Here is a 21,990-nt window from a genome sequence, read left to right as displayed (position 1 = left end):
CCTGCCTTAGCCTCCCAAGCCACGGGGATTACAGGTGTGTGCCACTGCACCTGGATAAGAGGTGTTTTTGATTTGCTCATATTTAAGTTTAAATTCTTCTGGTTGTAGAATAGAGCCAGAAGAATGCCAAAGCAGAGACTAGAAGAGGAATCCTATGCTAGACTGGACTCCCCAGTCCAACAGGCTCAGGGAGAGCCTGAAGCCCACCACTGTGGCAGGTCCCTCAGTCATTAGGTTTTGTGGGAAATGAGAATACTCACCAATTCATTGGCATTTCTACTTCCCCCAACCATAATGAAATGCCACACCAGCCTCACTAATGCTACCTCTACCCAACAAGTGGAGCCAACCTCTTTCTTGATCTACCTTTTGCTCATGACTAGGTTTTATAAACATCTGCTGTGCTGGGAAATAGATGATCTTTCAAAAGATTAAAGACTCCATGGAGTCAAATAAAGCAATACTGGAGAATTGCTCAAATCACATGCAAAGCAACAGACAAATGACAGCTTAGGTATAATTGGACCAGTTAACAATCTTAAAGAATTTTAAAAACTATAAATATAAATCCTTCTAAAGAGAATAATTTGGTTATCAAAAAATAGATAAAACCAAGCACAGTGGCACACTACTGTAATGTAGTAACTTGGGAGGCTTAGGAAGGAGGATTGCAAGTTCGAAGCCAGCCTAGGCAACTTAGTGAGATCCTGTCTCAAAAAAAAAAAAAAAAAAAAAAATTTAAATGGGCGGGGATGTAGCTCAGTGATAGAATGCTCCTGAGTTCAATCCCCAGTACTGCAAAAACAGAAAAAAATTCCCTATGTTCAGCCAGGTGTGGTGGCACATACCTGTAATCACAGTTACTCAGGAGGCTGAGGCAGGAGGATCACAAGTCTGAAGCCAGCTAGACAACTTAGCAAAACCCTGTCTCAAAATAAAATTCAGAAAGGGCTGGGGATGTAGCTCAGCAGTAGACTATCCCTGGGTTCAATTTCCAGAATCAGAAGGGGAAAATCCCTATATTTACTGAGCTTTCATTTGGTGTGATTGTGGCTTTGGAGCCTGCCATTCCATCTGTCTGCCAAATACTCCTGCTCACCTACCCAGCTGCCTGGCTGAGCATTTCCCTCTCTAGCCAACTCCACCCTGTCTTTCCTGATTTAGGCACTAGCCTTCTTCCTTGTTCCTCTCTTCTAGCTTTCCTGTACCACTCCCATTCAGAAGTAGGGCCCTCCTTCTCTGTTCCTGTAACATCTCTCCCACAGCCCCCTTCACCCTGTTTTTATAAGCCTTCTCTCAGCAGGCTGTGGGAAAAAGCTGTTTGCTCAGTGCCTGGCACAGGCCTGGCACAAAGAGCATTCACAAAGACATTCACTGTTAAATGAATGAACAAGCTAATGAGAGCAGTTTAAAACTTACATTTCTAAAGAAAATGGCTCTTTTGAAAACCAATAGGCAAAGGCCTTCTGGATCCTCTCCCATTTGAACATAGGGCCCGATCTCCCCAAAGTCAGTTACCTCAGCAGCCCCCCGCCAGGATCGGACAGCTTCCTCCAGTTCGGGTGTATGGCCCATGCCAGATAAGCCGCTGCCACCACTGTTCTTTTTTTCTGGCACAACAAACTCGGCAAAGCAAGAATGAGCCACTGGCTGGACCTTCTGTAATGCGTGGGTCAAAAACTGGAAATGGACTTGTACCACTGTCAAGAAACATCGCCCCAACACCTACAAAAACAAGAAAGCCAGGGTTTTTTAGGTTGCAGGTTGCTGATGGATCAGCATAATAAATTCTCAACTATCAATGACTCTAGAATTATGAAATCATACAAAGTGAAAAAGTCCCCATGCTTTAGAAGGATCTGCCTTTGTTCTTATACTTGTACCTAGGTGCCTGATGCCTTCAAAACAACTCCATCAAACAGCAAATCCCCAGATTCAAATGAGTCTTCCAACTTCCTATCAAGTATCTGTATTCCTGTTCTCCACTCTCCTCACCTGGACTCTGGCTTGCACCAACCCTGGTTGTCTTTGAGCTCCTGCTGAACTAGAGCAATCCACAATTCCAATTATGTCCACACAGTGTTCAGAAAGCAAAGTAAAAGCCGCATGATTCAAAATCTGAGAGGACAGTGTGACTTATAAAAAAAAACATTCCATTGGCAATGGAATCCAAAGATACTGGTTATTTTAATAAGTTAATACAGCTTTTAACATAGTTCTAAGTCATATTTTCATTCTTAGAACATAAGCTGACAGACCAGTCTTCCAGGAGGCAACAAAACATATTATACAACTCCATTTACCAGTTTGGTAGGAACCTACTGACCTGATACATAGTGTTGGCTGGTTAATGGTCCAAATAGGAAATTCATTAAAAATGTACTTTCACAATACCACATTAACATACAGTGTTAATATGTAATTATACACATGTAGATATATATACACGCTGAAATATATGTACAATAAAAATTTTGAAACATGAAAGTGCATTTTATCTGGCAATCTTCTGGCATCAGCTGTTCTCTGACATTTTTTGTTATTCCCTGTTTTCTTTCTTGCTTTAACCACAGCTAAAATGTGTTCTCTATATCTTCCTATTTCTTGTTCTTAAAAGGACAGCAAGAATTTGTCATATGCAAAGCAATCTGAGTACAAATATTCCAGATTACTGACATTTCCCCCCCAATCTCTCATGGTGCTTTTGCCGACACCAAATCTGACAATACCAACAAAAAACACTGTAACCCTTTAATCATGTTCCATCAAACTGAGATTTATTTTTTTGTGGAAGGTATCTTTTTCTTTTTTCATTGGCTGATATAGATGACTTATAAAAAAATTACTTTATTGAATTTGCAATTCATACAACTGCTAGGAACAAATGTGAGAAGCCCCACTGGCTGCCAGCCCTCAGTGCCCTGCTTTGGAAAGTTGGTGAAGGTTTGGAACTATTTCCATTGTCTTTTGAAGTACCCATGCTCCAGCCCAGTCCTGCCCCTTGGAGCAGCCCCAAATATGATTCAACCTTGGATCTCTCACCTTAGCATACGTGTTCAATGCTGTCTTTTATTGTATACCTTCTCCATCCCCACCAGTCAGAGCTCTGTTTCCTGGAGAAACAGGAACAGGCCACCTCTCTGTATATACTTATTCCCTCTGAGTTGTGTTTCCCCTGTGGAAATCACCAGGACCAAACTAAAGCAAACAAGCAAACAAAAGACCTCACACCAAACCACGCTCTCTCTGCAGTGAACAACCAGGATCATAGATTGAACCCCCACCCAAACTGGGTTTCCACTTCCACCTCCTTCAGAGCTCTTCCCCATCAGTGCTCTGAACTAGATTGAGCCAGGAGAGGGACACAGGGGACAGAGAGATATACATGATATGAATAACCAAACTATGGTACCAGCCTAGCTATTCATCAATGAATGAACAGATAAAGAAAATGTGCTATACATACATAATGAAGTTTTAGTCAGCCAAAAAGAAAATTACGTCATTTGCAGGGAATTGGATGGAACCAGAGAACACTGTTTACTAAAATAAGAAATTTCTCTCATATAGATGTAAATAATAGAGAAAAGAAAAAGAAAAAGAAAGGTAGGATTGGACCTCATGAAAATCAAAGGAAGATCAGTAGAGAAAAGGGACCAAAAAGAGGGAGGTAAAGAGGGAGGTAAAGAGGGAGGTAAAGAGGGAGGGGGGAAGAGATGGGGAGTGATACTGGCCAATTATACTGTTACATTTGTGCATGTAAGCATATGTAACAATAAATCCCATCATTATGTACAACCATAATGCGCCAACAAATAATATACAGCATCTACTTAGCACTGGACATAATCACAGCCAGTTTTAACTGACCTCTCAGCATGTACTTAAGCAATGCTAAAGATTTTCCATGGGTTATCATGCTTAATCCCAGGAACAATCCTTGAGGTCATCCCTTTTTATAGACATGAAGACTTAATATAAAGTTGTGAAAGTTGTTAAGGAGACACAAACTGGATACGGTATGAGAGCCAACCTGTCTGTGCCTTTAGCCAGTGTGCCCCCACTGCTTCAGTAGACTTGATAACGGCTAAGGGCTGGTGACACTAGAGCAGGCACATAACAGAAATTCAACCTTAACTGGCATAGACTAAGAGTGTCCTGAAGCTCGACATGCTGCAGACACAGGGAAGAGAAATGAAGCTGGCTTCTCAGGGACACGGACTCTTCATCCCCCTCCTAATCAGCATTTTGGCAGACTATGGGGAAGCGAGAGAAGGAGGGCAAAGAGAAGATGACACGAACAATTTACTCTGGGGTCACATTCTCACAGCTTCTGACCAATAAAAATGAGTCATTCATCCTTACAACAAATACATGCAAATTCCTAATACATATAAAGAACAAAAAGTCTGAGAATAATATAAGAAAGAGAATGAGCAAGTCCCTAAGCTTATGAAGGTTACATTCTAAGATGTGTAAGAGAGACAACAAAGTCATAAATGGATACACAAGGTCAGGTGCTGAAGAAGAATGAACACCAGGAGACAGGTGGTAAGGAAAAGACTCTCTGAGGATATGACCAAGGGGAAAGAGACTGTGCCCTTTTCCCTTTTAAGAGGGAAAATTCTCAGAAATGCCTGATGGCCTGATGCAGGGTCCAGAACAGGACACTCTCCTGACAATGATGGTCTGGATTACACACTCACCTCCACAGGAGGATGGAGTCAGGGCAGGTCCTCTCATTGCATTGGTGGAAAGATGAAAGTGGGGGAATGCTGTTATAGGAACAAGCAGGGGAAGAGATGCCAACCAGCTGAAAGGCATTTTCAATATGCTGTCCCCACCATTTATTACAAGATTGACCTTACATGAGTCATTTAATCAAAGTGTCTTCTCTATAAATAAGAAACTATGATAATAAGAGTTCAGCTACCATGCACCTCCTTCCGCCTACCCACAATGTGTTAACTCATCAACCCAAATTAGTATTGTGACAAAATATGTGCTGTAAATAATTCATTAAAAGCCAATCATGCCGGGTACAGTGGCACACACCTGTAATCCCAGCTACTCAGGAGGCTTAAGGCAGCCTGGGCAATTTGGCAACATTCTGTCTCAAAAGAAAATAAAAATAAGAATGGATGGGAATATAGCTCATGATAGAGTGCCCCTGGGTGGTTCAGTACCCAGTACTACAAAAAAAAAAAAAAAAAAAAAAAAAGCCAGACCAATAGTTACCCTGGACCCTGGAAACAGCTGTTTCAATGACTTTGCTCTTAAATTTACCTGAATAACATCAGGTGTAAACATCATCTACTCAGGAGGAGAGAGCTCTGCCTTCAGCATGCCTCAGTCCACCTTTTCTCTGATATCTTATTTCTTAGCTCAGCTCCCTGCCTGTGGCAGACCCCACCCTCATTTACCCAGGAACAGGTCAGCCCTTGGGGATCTTCCTAATGTAAATTTGGAAAAGTGTGACCTCAGGTCTTGGACAGCTAATTTTTCTTTCACATGGAGAAAGTTTCCTGGGCTATGGGGTTCAAAAGGATTGCAGAACAGATGTGGTAAATTGGGGAATAAATGAAAGGAGTGTCAAGGACAGACATTTTAAGTTTACAATAACAATGAAGATCTATCAACAGCTATCACAGAGTGCTTAACCCACACCACACACCTTACATGGTGAAGTGACCCTGTGGGCTGTGAGCAATTCTCTCATTTTACTGATGACAGCACTGAAGCTTAGAGATAAAAACTAAAAATGTAAACAACACACACACACAATCTTGTTTAATATCAAGAAGATAGTAAGTGGGGATCTGATGCCGGCTCTGTTTGACTCCAAAAAGCTGTGTTCCAAATTACCAGGCTGCTCTGGCTCCCTACAAGATCCAGGATGCAGACACAATAGTGGATGGACATTAAAGAGGAGGAGGTGTGGATTATTGATAACCATTGGGGATCTACTGAAATGGAGCCCTGTTTTCTGGAAATCCCCCACAATGGCACTACATCTGCTGCTAAGTATACTGTGCTCATGGATATAACCAGAATGACTTTTCTTTTTGGTGGTTTTATATTTAATTGAGATTGTAAAAAGAGATGCTAAGGTCATCCTACTTTGAGTACCAAAAGATCACCCGTTCTACACTACCATAGTTGTTATAGGACATGCAGATGTCAACTCTAACTTCCCTAGAGTATTTCAAAGTTTAGTTTTAGTTATTTCTAGAAGAATTAATTAATTCTAAAAGTTTTAGTTAATTCTAGATGAATTTTCTAGGTTAAGGGCCTGATTCAGTCCTTAATACCTGCTTATGCTTGGAATTATGGAGTGCCCAAGTCTACCCCATCTCCCAAAACATTTTGGATCTTTCATATTAAAACAAGTAATTTTTCACAAAGTTCAGTGTTCTATTTAACTTCACTCAACAGTGCATCTTCCTCATATTCCTATTAAGAACAAATAAAACTGTCATGTATCCATTTATTTCTGATCAGTTTAAAAGTCTTGAGTAAGTGAAATGAAATTGATCCAGATTGGGTCCTTTTATTAGAAATTCCAGAGCCATTCAATCATTTCTTTCTCTTCAATACTTATACCTTATGCATTACATTTGGTTCCAAGTGTCCCCAACCTTATTATTAATGAAGTCTCTTTTGTCCTTATGATAATTCCAGAGTCATTACATTATAATCTAACCAACAGACCAGAATGTGATACAAAGATCTAAATGTGTCTCCAGAGAAACAGAGAATGCAGCACATCATTCCTGGACTATGGAAAGTGCTTATGATGATTACACTATGGTAGTGAAATGTAAAAAAGAAGCTTACTGAAACTAACATGTAAAAAATTAACAAAAGAGGGTTGTGGTTATAGCTCAGTGGTAACACACTTGCATAGCACGTGTGAAGCCTTGGGTTCGACCTCTAGCAACAAATACACACATACACAAACACCCACAATGAGAACAAAAAGAAAAGCAAAAACAAACCAAACAAATAACAACAAAAGACCATGAGGTCTCTGCAGTAAGCATTAACTTAAGGCATACAGAAGCTGCCATGCTAATATGGGTGGAAGAACTAGGGAGAACAAGCCAGCATATGTCCAAAGGTGGCAGAGCCAACACCAAATGCTAACCAACAGACAAAAGTACATTCTGTCCTTGGACACAATGCTTTACTGCTAATTAAAATATAACAGTGGAGAGAGAGTTTCTATTTCATGGGATAAGCACAGTGTTGGATAAAACCCTTTATATCAGTCACACATATTCATTGTAAATAGATTAAGGAGGAAAAAGAGTAGCTAAATAAACAAACAAATAGTACTAAATATCCCTAAACAGATATAACCACCAGTGGTACATTTCTTACACAGCCCATATTTGTACATGCAGTTTTGTTTTAAATGGTACTGGAAGTTGAACCCAGAGCCTCACGCATGCTAGGTAAGCACTCTACTACCAAGCTATATACCCAGCTCTTTTAAAATTTTGAGACAAATTCTTGCTAAATCCCACGTTGACCTTGAATCTGTAATCTTCCTGCCTCAGCCTCCCAAGTGCTGGGACTGCAGGTGTGTGCCATCATGCACAGCTCCTCTAGATGTTTTTGGAAAAACTAGATGACACTGTATGCTGTTTTATAGGTCCCTTTTCAAAATAAATTATATCAAAAAACTTATTACAACGTAATTATAATATGTGTTGAACACACAGATACACATTTAAATCTTGGAACTAAATGGGTACTGAATGAGTAATTTTGTACAAAGCAAAGGGAATGAGGCCAGAATATATCCTTAGAGAACTTAAACATTTAAAGAAGTACAGAAGCAAGAGAGAAACGAGTAGGAGCTGCAAGGGACAAAAAAAAAAAAAAGCAGTTGTCACTTTCATTCAGGACAGTGGCATGTGCCTACAGTCCCAAGTAACTCTGGAGGCTGAAGTGGGAGGATCACTTGAGCCCAGTTTAGGATCAGCCTGGGCAGCATAACAAGACCTCACATGAAAAAAAGAAGTTGTCGCTTCTATCAAGAATACTTCATTATCAATGCCTTATAAGCTATCTTACTGAGCTACAGACCACCATCCCCATCTGACAGGGAGGAATGCCCCCCGTCATTTTATGTACATAATGATAACTATGGCAAGTTTTGGGATAAGGCCGGGAGGACACCTCACCTCTACCTGGCAGCAACTGAGGAGGTAGGCCTCTCCCTCTATCTTCAAACATTTGCTTTGCCTCTCATTCAAGACAAAACACTCTTCATTTTCTTCCTGCTTCTTCAATAGCTCTTGTTTCAGACTTCTTGGCTGTTTCCTTGTCACCTTCTGACCTCTAAATGCTAAAGTGCCCCAGGGCTCACTGTTCTCCAACTATACTCATTTGATGACCTCATACAATTTTGAAGATTTAAATATCATCTACTGATTGATGGTCCCAATATTTTAGAACTTAGCCCTCAACTCTAAATTTGAATACCAACCATCTACTCTTAAATCATTCCTAGTGTCTACTAGGTATCCCAGACCTATAATTCTAGCCTACTTTTCCTCCACTGCCCACAGTCTCAGCACTACCAGTGAGTGGCCCAGGTGCTTGTGTCAGAAACCCTAGAGTCACCTTTGGTTCCCTGCATAAACACACACACACACTTACCACAATACTACGTTCAAAAGACAATTGTTAAAATATCATCAGCCTTTAAAAGGAAGGAAATTCTGATACATGTAACAACATGGATGAGCTAGTCATTTATTTATTTATTTATTTATTTTATTTTATTTATTTAGAGATAGGGTCTCCCTAAATTGCTTGGGGCATCACCGAGGTTGCTGAGGCAGGCCTTGAACTTGTGATCCTCCTGCTCCCTAGTTGCTGGCATTCTGGCATGCACCAGTATGCCTGGCTGTAATGCTCTCTTTTCTTTTTTTTTTGCAATGTCGGGGATAAAACCCAGGGACTCTCACATAATACAGGCAAGTGCTCTACACCTGAGCTACATCCCCAGACCTCGTAACAAACTCTTATCTGGTATTCTTGCTTCCATTCAGTTAGGATCAGGTTTACCTACATATAATAACAACAAAGACCTGAAACAACACCGTATCTTTTTTTTTTTTTTTTTTCTCTAAGATGAAAGAAATTCAGATTCAGAAACTCTAGAGCTTGAATGGAGGTTCCAGTTCCCATCTTTCTGCCCTGCATCCTCATGAAAGGTTTCCATTCTTAAGTTACTTCATAGCTCTAAATGACTAAACAACCTTCGGCCACTCCATCTACATTCTGGACAGTAGAAAACTGGGGGAAGAAGAAGGGAGCATTCCATTCCCTTTAAGGAGACCTCCCAATGTCTCATCTAGTACTTTCAGTCACTTCATGGATCGGATTCTACTCAGATAACTAGTTAGGTCTTGGCTATAAGGGAGACAGGAATATGTTATCCTTATCCCTGAAAATATGCCTAAATAACAAAATCAAAAGTTTATTATAAGACAGAAGGGGAGACTGGACACTGGGAGGCAAATAGCATCATCTCACTTTTACTAAGGCTCTACCCCTGCCTCCACTCCAGTGTTCTTCCAAATCTTCCAGTAGGAGGTCCTGCTCTGAGTGCAAGTCCAGTCACAGTGAACTGGATAGGGAAGAGGAACAGATGCAAACCTGCACCAAAACAACAGTCAAGCTTGAGGCTATTTTCCATCTGCATCCCAGCACTCATCTTACCCAATGACACGATCTGTCTCATCCACCGTGCTTGAAGCACTTTTGATTGCCCTCACTCATCTTTGCACACTGGCAGGCAGCCCCTCTTGTAGTTTATCAAGCAGGGTTATTGATACAGCTGGGTAAAAAGCAACGCAGGCCAGGTGGCTGAAGCCTACTCATAAGAGGTTCTACTTTCCTACTTCTCAGAATTTAACCATTAGTTTGAGGGGCAGAAAGCCTGGTCCCATGGAGGGATGGGCCCTGTGATCAAGCCCCTCTAACATGTAGATAGCACTGGCCTGCAGCAGCAGAAAATTATAGGACACTTAACCTCTTTGTGTGCTGGTCCCAGAAGGGAAATTTTTTCTTTTTCTTTGCAAGGGATAGAACACAAGGTTTTATACATGCTAGGCCCATCCTCAGCCCCTCCCAGGATTTTAAGCAAATGATGTTTTACAAATGATCAGATTCCAGATTTGTAAAGATCAGAGAGGCTGATCAAAATAGCCAGAACAGGCTATTTTGTCCTGTGACATCTCATAAGCTTACCAGCAACCATAAAAATTAATTCAGGAAATCCAGCTGTACCTAAAATTATATTCCATGAACTTTTTTTTCTGTTTCCTTCTCATTTGCCCACCCAATCTAGTTTTTCTCTTACATTTACTCAAGACTTTTCAGCAACTTTGTAATTTTAAATCATATTCTTCTAAAAGAAGGTTACATTGGCCTTCACTCACTAGCTACCAAAATTCTTTTCTTAACTCCCACATGCTATTGGGATCCTGCTTCTGGAAGTGTCTTTTCTTTTTCCCCACCTCCCTTGATTCTGAAAAGTGCTTGCTTTTCTCTTTATCTCTAAAACCTGAGTTCTCTTATCACCTCATTAAACTCCCATCTGTTGGAAGACCACATGCACAAAAATGATGGAGGATGGGAGAGCAGTTACTGAGATCAGGGGTCTCTGATGCCCTCATGGCTGTGGCATGCCCAGTTCCTGGGACTGTTTCTGTGCAAGGGCACAGGATGCCAAGCTGCTATAGCAATGCCCTGCGTGAGGAGGCTCTGTGCAAGGGTCCTGTGGGGTCTGACCTTGATCTCAGGCACACAGCTCCTGGGAAGGAAGGAATTCTTATGCTAGACAACCACAATGTTTCACCAGCTCTGTTCCAGTTCTTGCCCACCTTACAGTAACTTTAAATAATGAACTTTCTTGAGAGCTACACAAAACTCCTAACATTGCACTTTGCAACTATGGATCAAAACTGTGGAAAAGCTACAGAGGATGTCCCAGTTTCTGTAACTTTCGATAATACAAAGAATAATGGTTGCATAGTCTTTAACCTGATGAAACATATGTAAATAAAGATTGCTGGCTTAAATCTTTAGACCTGCATCTCCACCAGAGAGCAGACTCCACCTGATCCCAGCTTAATCTTCAAGATCTGTGTCTGTGAATCTTTATTTTCCAATCCCCCTTTGCCCCTCGCTGAACCGGAGAGACTGGACGTGACAGTTGGCTCCCTGTACGGGCATTAGAGACCCCTGATCTCAGTAACTGCTCTCCCATCCTCTGTCACCGCTCTCAACATAAAAAACTCCCAGAAATGGATTCATTTATTAGGTCCTCTGATACATCTCTCCTACCATGCATTCGTAAGTTCCTCTCTCCTTTATTCAACTTGAAAAATGTTCAAAAATATAAAAATGAAGCATAACAACTGCCCTCCAAACCTATTAAAAAGCTTCCATATCTGGCTGGGTATGTGGCTAGCATGCAAGTGGCCCAGGTTCAGTCCCCTGCACCCACCCCCCAACACACAGTTTCCATATCAACAATGTACCATGCTTTTTTCATCTATCCTTTCCCCCCTTCCCCATTCCTTTAAGTTTCTGATACAAATTCCAATCAACCAAGAGTCAGGACATATTTGAATTTCACAAATTATCTTTAAAAATTTGTTTACATTTGGTTTAAATTCAAACTCAAAAAGGTAATTGTATTTGGTTATCATATCTCTTAACTCTCATTTAATCTAGAACAGTACCCTTTTATCTAATTTTTTCTAAGCAACGACTTGTTGAACAAATCAGATCAATCGATTACCAAATATGCTACATCCTATATTTGCTTGCATTGCTTTCTTGTAGTATTGCATAACTTGTTTCACTATACCCCAACTTTCCTACAAACTGGAAATTCATTCAAATAAAAAAATAATTGAAGGGGCTTAGAATTGTGGCTCAGGGGTATAGCGCTTGCCTAGCATGTGTGAGGCACTGGGTTCGATTCTCAGCACCACATATAAATAAGTGAATAAAATACACATCCATCATGCCTAAAAAAATATTTTTAAAAATTGGATTATTTCAGGTTTATACACACACACACCGACACCAGAGTCAAAGACTGGAAAGACTAGAAATTTTAGCCACAGTCTGAAAACTAAATTAATACAAATACATGTACAGAGGATGAAGAATACATTATAAGCCAGGTGTGGTGGCACACATCTATAATCCCAGCATTTTGGGAGGCTGAGGCAGGAGCAGCACAAGTTCAAGGCTATCCTGAGTAACTTAACAAAATCTGTGTCAAAATAAAATTTAAAAAGGGTTGGGTAATCTGATAAGCAGATGCTGATCAATAGTAGGGGGTGGGTAGGGAAAAATGAAGAAACTTTGGATTATGCAGAAGGGAGAGAGGGTCCAGAGGGGTGGGGCAAAAGGGATGGGGAAGATGGTAGAATGAGACAGACATTATTACCCTGTATACATGTATGGAAAAAAATTTTTAATAAAAATTTTTGAAAAAGGGCTGGGTAAGTAGCTCAGTGATAGAAGAGTGTCTAACATGTGCCAGGCCCTGGGTTCAATCCTAGTAACCCCCCAACTCCCGTGCGCGCGCGCGCACACACACACACACAAAGTTTGAGTATTATGCTGTGTGGTTTTTATTTTACCACATCAGGAGACATAATCATGTCTGAATTTTGGTGACATGGAGACTGATCGATGGGACTGAGGTGGGAAAAGCCTGAGCCCTCTCTTATACAATTCCCCAGCAACCTTTCACCAAATGGTTTCATCCTCCATTGTTGCCCAGCAAAATTTTTCTAATTGTATCATCCCTTCTATAGAAAAATATGCTGAGAATCTTCTCTACAGAAGTTTCCTTCATCCATTAGAACCATGTGGTTACCCTGGAAAACAAAGTATATTAGAAAAGCAAGAAATTTGCTTAATTCCATACTTATTTTCCTTTTAATTAGCAATTTTCAGAATAATTGTTTGCACACGCATGTCTTGACAAATCAAAATCAAGGGGTCCAATTTCTCCTCAATGGCAGATATCCTCTGATTCTAGTGGCTTCCGCCCATGTAAAACTCACTTAGGTAGACAATAAATCTTGCTTGTTGTTCACAATATAAGTTTACAAAGTCACCCAAACTCCAGTTACTTCATTAACTATAACCTGTTTTTAAAGGCTAAAAGTCTGAAGGCAATTCAGACAATAGCAAATTCATCTCAGTAAATGAATAGGTCAGGGCTGGGAGGAGGATGTCGGTCAATGGCAGAGTGTTTGCCTAACCTGTGCAAGGTCCTGGGTTCAGCGCTGCACAAAACAAACAACAAAAGTCAAAGAGTGACTAGAAATACTAGAAATTTACAACACTCTAAAAACTATACTTGTATAAGCTTTTTATGAAGTAAACTTCAGTTTCTGATTAACAGCAGCAGAATTTGGATTTTCATTTGGCATACATAGGTAAGAAATATTTACTCCATAATCTGTTATGGAAGATCTACTGGTCAAAACAAGAAAGAAGTAATACTGAATTTCACCCTTCAGAAAGAAAAAAAGAAAAGAAACAGTATACACATTTAATTTTGTTAAGTTAATAAAAATCACATTTTGAAACCAACTTCGAATATTTTCCATTACAGTTGCTCTACAGTATTTTTGGCATATATCTATCCAAAACAAATGGTAATGTACCTGGAATTAAGGTCCTTAAGAGGGAGTCAGTGCTTACGAATAAATTATTTCAAACATATTCATGGGTAATCACATAGTATGCAACAGAAATGTTAGTATATCCTGAAATACAAGGTCCAACTATGTAAAGATTTGACTTAATGTCTGCTTTTGATACTTGGAAAGCCAATAAAAATGCTACAAGATATATAATATACTCCCCTGAAAGACATACAACTCCCAGGAGTCCTGTAGCTGCTCCAAGCTTCTGGACTGTCTACATAAAGCACCTGCTCAGAGGATGAAGTCCTCGGGTCCTTGACGACCCAATGTGAAACCAGAACCTTACAGCTGTCACGGTGTGACGAAAGCAACAGGAGAAGTAGCATCACTGTTCGCTGTACAGAGTAGAGCCAATCCTGCTGCCCTTCCTTCCTTTTCCCTTTAAAGGCTAAGCCAAAGTGGCCACTCTTTAACCTTTCTGACCTTGCCCCATTACTTTCCCTTCCCTTCACTTGGTTTCAGCCACAGTAGGGTCCTCACTGCTCTTTAAACAACTCAGGTGAGATCCCGCCTCAGGGACTGCACCAGCTCTTCTCTTTGTTCCTTCCCTGGTTATCAACAGGGCTTGCTTCTTCATCTCCTTCAGGGCTTTATTCAAATGCTGCCTTCTCTGTGACACCTCACCATCTTGTTTAAGATCACAACCCTCTTGTAGCTGCATGAAGCGAGAGATTTTCTTTTCACTGCTGTATCCCCTGCACTTAGAATAGCATCTGGTACAAAGAAAGTATGCAATAAATATGTATGGAATTACGCCATGTCATATTACAAGTCAATTTGGTTCTATTATTTGCATACATATGCTATGAACAAGTAAATAAGACAAGTAATTTATAATTTTCCAATAAATAGAAAAACCAAGTTACAGGTTTGTCTCTATTTTTTTAATATGAATTACGTTTGAACTGCAAATGATCCAAAACTAAGGTAGATAAAGATAAATTAGTCAACCCAGTTCAGCCAGCCACAATTGCAAAATCTACTGGTGAATAACTCCTAGACTCAAACAGAAAAGATATGAACAGTAGGTCCCATGGACTCTACCCCTAAAAATTGTCCAGGAGGGATGTTAAAGCTTTGTATAAAGAACAAATAAGGGGAACCACAATTTTTCCTAACTTCACATCTTGGCCAGACTGCCAGGTTGAGACTTGAGGATATTTCTCATTTTAGATAAAATTTAAGTTATTTTCAATGTAAATTACAAATTTCCTATAAATGCAGAAAGGGGAAAATTCTACCAAATGATTCCTTGTTACTGTGGGTGCTATGGTTTGTATGAATGTCCCCCAAAGTCCCATAGTTTGAAAGCTTGTTCCTCAGTCCATGTAACTATTGAGAGGAGGTGGAACCTTTAGAAGGTAATGTGCACTGGAAGGAAATTAGGGTTGGACCCTTGATGGGGATATTTGGGACCCTGGCCCCTCCTATTCCCCTCATTTTTATTTTTTGACTGCCATGGAGTTCCCACCATGACATTCTGCCTTGCTTTGCCATAGACCCAAAGCAATGCGTTTGCCCAAACATAAACTAAAGCCTCTAAAACTATGAGCCAGAATAAACCCTTTCTTTTTATAAGCTGATCATCTCAGGTATTTGTTACAGCAACAGAAAGCTGACCAACACAGTAAGTACAGTCAATGGATACCTCCCCCTTCACTCCCTTCACCATACTCCATTCTAGGTGCAAGGCAAAGAAAACAGTGATTACTGGCAGACGTCCTCCTGTGCTTTTAAGCTGAAAAGGTCCTGGCAGTTGAGACATCAGGCAGGTAATATGGATTCTACCATAGAACACCCTAGGGAATAGATAACACAAAGAGGAAAGGAAGACCCTAACTCAGGAGTCAGGTTAGAAATGAGCAGGGGCAAATGTTCTGTGAATGGCAACTGTTCCCATTTAAAAGTGTTCCAATTAGAAGAATAACTTGTTCCACACTACTCTCTAATGTTGCTCTTATAAATAACCATTCCCTGCACTTCAGAGAAGGATTAATAGCCCCTTTCAAGTCATGGTGGAAACAAAAATAATAATGATGCCGGTGATGACAAACTAGGGTACAGTGCTTCACACACTCTAATTGCTTCTAATCTTCAGAAGAACTCTGAAAAGTAGGTGGTAATTCCATTTTATATATAGGTGAACTGAGACTCAGAGATGACAAAATTTGCTCCAGTAGAGACATCTTCTAAACTCAGATCTTCTGACTCTGTGCCCCATAATTCAGCACCTGGGCTCACATGGGCAGTGTTACAAGCACTAGTTAACTAGTGAAACACCACAGTCATAATTTATATCTCTGACAGCAAAACTATGAGGTGAAACCACCCAAGGTAAGGGGCAAAGTTAGTTGATGAGTACAACCTAGACAGGACATATACCATGTGTCCCAGAACAAAGTGGCAGAGTACATAGCAACTACAGTTCCCAGACGTAGGCATCAAGTATCTGTCAATCAAAAGCATAACCCAAACCAGGTTGTCAGTTAAAATCTCCTGGGAAGCATCAGAAGAATGCACTGGCATTCAGGGCTGATGGTAGGGAACCCATACTTTGTCCACTTTAAAATGGTCAAATATTTGAATACTCCTGAATGCAAGGCTTTTCCTGGGCTGAGCTCCTGAGTTTAGGTGGTTTAGTCTATTTTCTATTGTTAACAGAATACCTGAGTCTGAGTTCTTTATAAAGGGAAGAAGTTTACTTTGGATTCCAATTCTACAGGCTGGAAAGACTGAAGGTCTTGTACTGCTTCAACTCATGGTGCAAAGCAGAAAAGCAAGCAAATGGGTGCAAAAGAGTCAAAATACCAAGAGTGCCCTTTTTTATAACAACCCACTCTCAAGGTAACTAATCCAGTCCCATTAGAGCAAGAGTATACATGAGAAAAGCATTAATCCGTCTTACTAACGGTAATCACCTCTTAAAGGTCCCACTATCTTTCCACGCAGTTAAAACTAGAAACAATTTCAGCATGAGTTTTGCTGGGGACAAACCACATCCACACTGTAGCAAGAGGACTTGTTTAGCAAGTCAAGTTCAGCGGTACTAGGTCACAGACGCCTTTCCCCAGGGATGGATGCTAAAGAGTTTCTCAGAGCTCTGCTTATAAAATCCTAAAAAACATGAATATATAAACAAAACAAAACACCAATAGGAAAAAATCCAAATGCCGAGACATTTTATCTGAATTGGTGAATATCCTGAGCCCCTTATTGGCCCACGGCTAAATCCCTGGCAGAACATAAATTCCAGAAACAACAAATACTGCTCTGGGGAAAAAGTAAAATATTAAGTCTACAGTTCTATACTTGGCAATCACATTTCAGAACTGACTTAAAAGTCAGCTGTTTGAAATTTAGAATACATCATTCTAAAAGCCAGCAATAGCACAGTTTCCAGAATGGCCTTGGGAAGCCTGTTTAGTCCATTATGTAAAAAAATCATGGTAGTATTCCAACTATCCTAATCAGCATTTCAATGGGGGAAAAGTCAAATCAAAATTCTAAACTACAACAATAAGAAGTTTATTCCCTTCTCATCTCAAGTGGTCCCTGCTGGTTTTGGGAAAGGAGACTAAGTAAGTACTACCACATGTCAATCACTTACTAAGTCCCTATGCCTCATGACTGGTTCACATTCTGTAACTGTCCTGACATGGAGAATAAGAGCACTTGCTCTCCAGGACTGGAAAGTAAACAGTCATGCAGGTATAGGTCTGTCTCCTCTGAGACTTGGAGGCATGACTTGAAGAGCTCAGTAATGTTTCAGTTAAAATATAGGTTTTTTACTTTATTTTTCAAATCACTCTTGCCTGGAATCCTAAATAAAGCCCAGAGTGTTATGTCATGATAGCATGATAGTTGTGAATAGTATGAGTCTAATATCGTTTGACACTTCTCAGGAAAGGGCAAAGTTCTTCCAATGTTCTCTTGCTGTACCTTTGTCAAGAAGTGACCAGGTATACTCGTGGCCAAATGACATGGTTCTTTACATAAAACAAACAAAATATCAAAGTTGTGCATTTGTGGTTATTATATGTGTATGCCAACAGGTACATCAAACTATAGCCCATGGGCCAAATCCAGTCCATTAAACAGGCAGTTCACGAGATACAACTGATTTTCACATTTTTAAAGAGTTAGAAAAAAACAGAATATGTCAGAGACAACATGTGGCCTTAGAAGCCTAAAACATCTTTTGCAGAAAAAGTGTGATGGTCCCTGATTTACATTAATGATGTTGGACCTCTTAAAAAATAATTCTAAATTTCTCATATGTGCACAAATATGTATTTGTGCATGTACAAAAATTAATGTGGAATAGCATGCACCAATCAGTTAACAATGGCCACTTCAGGGGAAAGAATGGGATATTTGGGAGAGGAAAACAGAAGTTTTAATTTCATTGTTTGAATTTCTTGAAAATTATAGGCATGCTAATTTTTTAAAATACTTTAAACTATAATAAGCTATTTTATAAACACTTTAAATGATAATTTCTCTAGATATAGAATGGGATCATAGAAATAACCAAAAGTTTGGCTGGCATGTAGCTCAGTGATAGAAATAAAAGTATACCCAAATAGATTCAAAGTAAAATGATCCAAGGAGGTTCTTATACATTTACACCAAAAGATGCAGCAAACCGTAGTCCAAGGGCCAAATCCATGAAATAGGCAGAATTGAGAGGTAAACTGATTTTTCACTTTTTTTTTTTTTTTTTTTTTTTTTTTGGTGGGGTAGGGGTACCAGCAATTGAACTCAGGGGCACCAGACCACTGAGTCACATCCCCAGCCCTACTGTGTATTTTATTTAGAGACAGGGTCTCATTGTATTGCTTAGTGCTTCCCTTTTGCTGAGGCTGGCTTTGAACTCACAATCCTCCTGATCCATGCACCACTGTGCCTGGCCAGTTTTCATATTTTTAAAGAAGTTGGAAAAAACAGAATATATGGGAGACCACATATGACCCCTGAAGCCTAAAATTTCCTATCTGAGTTTTACAGAAAATGTGTGATGATCCCTGATTTACATTAACAATGTTGCATCTCAAAAAAATAATTCAAAATTCCTCTTGCCTTCAAAGTCACTTCTAAATACAATAAAAACAATTTAGCTCTTTTTCTTTGTTTTGTTTTAAACTCAAAGCAGTATTAGCTATTCAGCTACCTCAGTCATCAGATTTGATTAAAAAACTGATGACTTCAACCTCAGGAGAAAGGGACGTTTCCCACTTAACATCTTATATCCAGGAGCTTAACCAAGGATATATAAGAACACAAGGAGAGACCAATCTCAGACTAACCCCCTGAACAGCCAAAAATATTTGTTTTAAATATTTTAGTTTAAATATTCAGGTGGGCACCTTTGTTTTTATTTATTTATTTTTATGTGGTGCTGGAGTTCAAACCCAGAGCCTCACATGTGCTAGGCAAGAGCTCCATTGTTGAGCCATAATCCAACTCCCCAAAATAAATATTTAAATGTATTAAATATAGATCAAAGTTTAATAAATCATTTCCTAAATGACATAAAAAAAGAGCACCCTTATTCTGAGAGAAATATGAATTTTAATCTTACATTCTCATCTACAGTCCTGAAAGGAGAGTACTTCATTTTGACTAACAAAGACCCCAGTAAGACTCAAATGTATCTGAATTGCTGTGAACTAGAATTGGAAAACTAATTTACCCTATAAATATGTATGAAATTTTTTATAAACTAATGAGTCTATATGATGAAAAATCACAAGCTCATAATCATACTTGGAAGTCTAAGTACTTTTTTTTTTTTTTTTTGCAGTGCTGGGGATTGAACTCAGGGCCTTGTGCATGAGAGGCAAACACTCTACCTACTGAGCTATATCCCCAGCTCCTAAGTACTTTTTACAGTATGTTATCTGGAAATCAGTTTTTAGTTTGAAAATTTTAAGGACAAAATGTAAAATACAAATTGATTTGTTTAATAATCTTTTTTTTTTTTTTGGTGATGCAGGGGTTTGAATCCAAGACCTCACACATACTAAACACACTTTACCACCAAGCTACACCACCAGCCATGTTAAATAACCTTTAACCTATTTAATTTGAAATAAAAGCAATTTAGAACTGGGCAAGCACAAATATTTCACAAGGAGGGAGTATCAACAGAAGAACAAAGGCTATCATTACAGTAAACTAAGAAACATTTTCCTACCTAAACACTCACCTCTGGGATACATGTTCCTACCTACGTATGACATAAAGGGTACTCTACCTCAATGTCCTGGAGACTGAATTCCTTCTGATCTGTAAAGTTTGCAGCCCCAGCACTAAGTTCCATCAGCATCTTGGCAATCTCAGGCTTTATGGCTGAGGTCAGCCGACTGGCTGCTTCCATGACATGCTCCTGCACATCTTTGAGCTGCATGGCTGCCTTTGAGTAGTGTGAGTTTCGGAACACAGTGCTGAAGAGATCTGTGAGGAAAGTACTGGCACGGCAGAAGACGTTGAGGGCATCCAGGTATTTGGAGATACCCTGCTGGATGTCAGCGATGGGAGTGGAGTGGGGCATGGTATGGTGGCAGCTGCCTGCAGCAGTCAGACTGCCCAGGGGGGCAGAGGTGGCTGTGGATGCCAGGGGAGAGCTCAGTGCTCGGCCCAGCTCAGGCATCGGGTACTGCTGGTGCTGCTGCACCTTCTGCTTGGACCCGCCAAGCAGGAAGCGCCGCTTGTAGTCCATTTTACTGTCCTGGGCACTACAGCAATACATGCGGGTTGGGGAACTGTCCCAAGGACTGAGCGCAGGTCAGGATTCTGATTCTTTTTTCTTTTTCAAAACTGCAGCTAGGTATAAAAATAGTGGAGTTCTGCAAATCTAAGTTTTAAAAAAGGCATTTCCATGAGGCAGATGATCATGTGATCCAACATAGAGGTGAGAAGGACAACAGTTTTATATAATTAATATTTCAGTGTAGGCAGGACCACTGACAAAAAATAAAAGTGTGTCCAAAATGCTGTATAAGAACTGTTTTGCATTCCACCGTCTTAATAAAAAGATGCTTGCTGACAAAAATGTTTACTTATAATTGCTTTGGAAGAATATTTTGATACTTATATTTACAATGGCAAAAAAATAACTTAACTTTTTAAAAATGTAATATAATGTATCTTCAGTATACCAAAAAGTTAGAACCCAAAAACCCACAAGCTGATCAACAGCAATTTAAAAAGCAGTACATGGTTACTACACCCAAAGTCCTTAAGAAGGAAGATCAAACATCTGCAGAATTTTGACAGAGCCTGCCTGTCAAATTCATTTACCTGTAAAGCTTCTTCTCAAAGTTAAAAATTTCCAAATTTCCTGCAATGTTTTCTGAAAACAACTTTTCTTTAAAAATGGCATTTGTTGTTTTAAGTGTTCTCCTCCTTTCCTTTTGTTTGCTGAGGTAGTGATTTCCTTAAAACATTAATAAAAGGTGCTTCCAGACTGGGTTGGCCCTCATTTCCAAAGCCTGAAGCAAGAATGCACAGATGTATTCATAAGGCCTCTAAGTCATTTCCTGTAAGGGGAAAAAAGAAGATAAAATCAAGAAGGCTATAGGACAATAAGTAAGTCTCAAACATTAATTTCTGCAATGCTGGGCTGGGGAGATAGCTCAGTTGGTACAGTGCTTGCCTTGTAAGCACAAGGCCCTGGGTTCAGATCCCCAGCACCACAAAAAAAAAAAAAAAAAAAAAAAAAAAAAAAAAAAAAAACAATCTGCAATGCTATCATCCACAAAGGCAGGCTACAAATGAATGAAATAGGAAATCATATTATAACCTTACATAAGCAGGACAACAGTGAAAGTTGAACTGTGAAACGATTACTGTTAGAAAATTCCTCAAGGGCTAGGGATGTAGCTTAGTGGCAGGGTACTTGCCTAGTATGTGCCATCACCAAAGGGGGAGGAGGAGAAGAAAGGGAAGCAAAGAAAAAAGAAAGAAAATTCCTCAGGTTGTAGTCAAAAAATAATGCACCCAAGTAAATCTGATTCCACATCAACCACTCTAAAACGGAGGCTAATAAGTAACACTTTGAACAAGGCGTGGCTTGTTTTCTCCTTAGAGAGTTCACAAATCCACAAGAGGACTGGATGAGTTCACTTGTCCCTTGGTATCCATGGAGGACTGATTCCAGGACCCCCTGAAGATCACCAAAATCCAAGGATACTCAAGTTCCTTAAATAAAATGACATTGTATTTG

General features: G+C 39.7%; 1 protein-coding gene across 7 annotated transcripts in view; it reads right to left on the bottom strand.

Annotated features, from left to right (window-relative positions):
• Nucleotides 1-21,990, bottom strand: part of GARRE1 (granule associated Rac and RHOG effector 1) — an 84,567-nt gene that overhangs the window by 31,706 nt on the left and 30,871 nt on the right. For 6 of the 7 annotated variants that reach the window (XM_079118547.1, XM_079118552.1, XM_079118550.1 and 3 more), the window contains 2 exons: nt 20,020-21,304; nt 1,519-1,725 (listed from right to left, as the gene is read on the bottom strand). In XM_079118547.1, the coding sequence (XP_078974673.1) occupies nt 1,519-1,725; nt 20,020-20,514 (702 nt within the window). In that variant the 5' untranslated portion in view covers nt 20,515-21,304. The remainder of the gene's footprint in view (nt 1-1,518; nt 1,726-20,019; nt 21,305-21,990) is intronic. The other variant, XM_079118553.1, reaches the window with a different exon arrangement.

The sequence above is a fragment of the Sciurus vulgaris genome, assembly GCF_902686455.1.
Source record: "Sciurus vulgaris genome assembly, chromosome: 17".
Taxonomy (NCBI): domain Eukaryota; kingdom Metazoa; phylum Chordata; class Mammalia; order Rodentia; family Sciuridae; genus Sciurus; species Sciurus vulgaris.
Note: the sequence above shows the minus strand (reverse complement) of the source record. Positions and strands in the feature narration are given on the sequence as shown.